At 40.3% G+C, this 2,500-nt stretch overlaps 2 protein-coding genes across 3 annotated transcripts in view; one reads left to right on the top strand and one right to left on the bottom strand.

Annotated features, from left to right (window-relative positions):
• The window catches only part of U4-U6-60K (U4-U6 small nuclear riboprotein factor 60K), a 6,194-nt gene extending 5,085 nt beyond the window's left edge, over positions 1-1,109 (top strand). For both annotated transcript variants that reach the window (XM_027374564.2, XM_027374565.2), the window contains exon 3: positions 1-1,109. This exon is cut by the window's left edge and continues 246 nt beyond it. In XM_027374564.2, coding sequence (XP_027230365.1) covers positions 1-1,008 — 1,008 coding nt within the window. In that variant the 3' untranslated portion in view covers positions 1,009-1,109.
• Positions 1,110-1,937: 828 nt separating this feature from the next.
• Positions 1,938-2,500, bottom strand: part of LOC113822051 (transmembrane protein 267) — a 6,228-nt gene continuing 5,665 nt past the window's right edge. Inside the window, exon 4 of the mRNA XM_027374566.2 lies at positions 1,938-2,466. Coding sequence (XP_027230367.1) covers positions 2,128-2,466 — 339 coding nt within the window. The 3' untranslated portion in view covers positions 1,938-2,127. The remainder of the gene's footprint in view (positions 2,467-2,500) is intronic.

Below are 2,500 nucleotides of genomic sequence, written 5' to 3'. Positions count from 1 at the left end.
CCTAGAGCAAGAGCAAGATTGAAGAAGGAACATTTGGACAACGAGATCCCAGAGGCCACTCGCACAGCCAGGAGACAAGAAGTGCAGAACAAATTGCGGTCCTTCAGTCTTCTTGGAAGCCAGAATGCAGACTCAAGGCCCATCTCTTATTGTAGCTTTAGTCCTAATGGCAAACTCCTTGCAACCTCCTCCTGGAGTGGGCTTTGCAAAATATGGAAGGTTCCAGATTGCCAGGAAGAGCAAAAGATGTCTGGCCACAATTGTTACGTTGATTGCATAGAGTGGCATCCCAGTGCCACACTCACAATGGAACCAAACGCGCTGAACTTGGTATCAAGTGGTCGTGATGGTACTGTCCAGCTTTGGAATTTGTGTGGAGAAGCTCTTGGGGAACTACCGCGTCTTGAAGCAAGGGTGTCAAGGGTAGTGTTCCACCCAAGTGGGAGGTTCTTGGGGGCATGCGTTCATGATAACAGCTGGCGTTTGTGGGACCTTGAGATTCAGGAGGAGGTGCTCTTCCAGGAGGGACATTCCAAGCCTGTCTTCTGCCTTGACTTCCAGGGGGATGGGTCCCTGGCAGCAACAGGGGGGATGGATGCATTTGGTCGCATCTGGGATCTCAGAAGTGGCAGGTGCGTCATGTTTCTGACAGGACACCAGAACGCTATTTTAGGTATCAACTGGTCTCCTGATGGTTATCATCTTGTTAGTGGAAGCGAGGACAATTCTGCCAGAATTTGGGACGTTAGAGCACGTCGCTGTATTTACAGCATACCAGCACATACAGGGATAGTCACAGGGGCTCGGTATGATAAAATAGGAGGCCAGTATATTGTCACCAGTTCATATGATGGTTCTGTTCGCTTATGGTGCCACGGATCCTTCCAACCCATGCGTGCACTGGAAGGCCATGGGCAGAAGGTCATGGGGGTAGACATTTCACCAACAGACGGAATCATTGCCACGTGTGCCTTTGATCGGACATTTAAACTGTGGGGGCCAGATTAAGAGAGGGACATGACACAGGAATGTAATTCCTTTTTTTGTACAATGGAATGAATGGACAAATTAAGGTTGAATTATGAAATAAACAAGCTGTCTTATATATATTTCACTCTTTCATTCTGCCATAGACAAGTTGTTCTCATACTGGATAAAAAATAATGGCTAGTGTATATGTCCTTTGAGACAATGTATATGCTCATCACCACCTTATATTTGATGGCATAAATATGACAACAGAAAATGAAGGGTGAAGTAGATAATATATTGTACTTTTTTTGTATTTCTTGCATGTCTAAGGTTTGCATCAATTTCCTTGTGCCTTAAACCAGAAAGAGGGTTTACTGAGATAATAAAAAAATCATGAATACACATCTTCAGAAGCAAGATAACTAGACCTACCTGTGTATCTATCTTTATCTGGTTGTCTGGTTGGACAGGATTCTATAACACAGTGAGGCTGTATGAGTGGCAAAGGATTAGAGAGAGAGAGAGTGGGAGAATAAATGTGTATAAGTGGATGTGGTCGTCGTGAGAGAGAGACTATGAATGTGATTTAATTTGTATAACAGCTGATGAATGTTTTATAATAGATGTTTGTTTTTTAGCATCCTCCTCCCTTTCACTTTTCCTATTAACAGAAATAATGATTATTGACAAAAAGAGTTTAATGCAAGGCTGAATGGGCAAACCACCAAAGAAAGCTTTGCCATCTCATCCCAGATTTCACAAGTAGGTTTCAAAATTAAAATTCTCTACCATGGAAATAATTTATATATATCAAGCTAAAGTTCATATTTATCAAGACCGTGATTATAAATATATTTCTTTAATAATGAAAGGATAAAGTGATAAAGCTTTAATTACTGTGAGAAAAGGGATTTTATTTTTTAGCCATGAAAGAAAATCTTTTGAGGAAAAAGAAAAGATGCTCTTTTTTTTTTTTTTTTTTTTTTTCATAGCATTTTCAGGTATTTGGTAACATAGGTGCTTGAGTCCTAATTTAAAGAATAAATAAATAAATGCATATATAAGATTTATATATAAATATAATATTTCATGTGTAATGATGTTTATGTTTACATATAAATATATACAAAAATAGTTATTTGTTAAAAGTTGAAATCATATAACATAGGTTTTAGGCACAAATCTTTTACTATCTGTTATCCATGCAGACAGTTTTGATGCCAACGCTCCCATTGCAAAAGGTAGTAATATTGTTACAACAACATACAACCAGTACGGGAGGACTGGAGTCGTGCCTATGGGCTGAAACCACAGCCCACGGCGTATTCCATCTCGTATGTGATGACTCAAAACACAAGCTATAATGAGAGTTCCACACTTTAAACACCAGAGTTGCTTGAATATCATGGCTGTGGCATAAAGGAGCAGCACAATCACAAGGGGCGGCAGTGACAGGTGAAGCACTCCTCTCTCCCATGGTGCTCTGGCTCCTCCCTGCAGAAAGTAACGGAAAACAATAATACCTGAT

The sequence above is a fragment of the Penaeus vannamei genome, chromosome 35 (genome assembly GCF_042767895.1).
Source record: "Penaeus vannamei isolate JL-2024 chromosome 35, ASM4276789v1, whole genome shotgun sequence".
NCBI lineage: Eukaryota > Metazoa > Arthropoda > Malacostraca > Decapoda > Penaeidae > Penaeus > Penaeus vannamei.
This window is presented reverse-complemented; position numbering and strand designations above follow the sequence as displayed.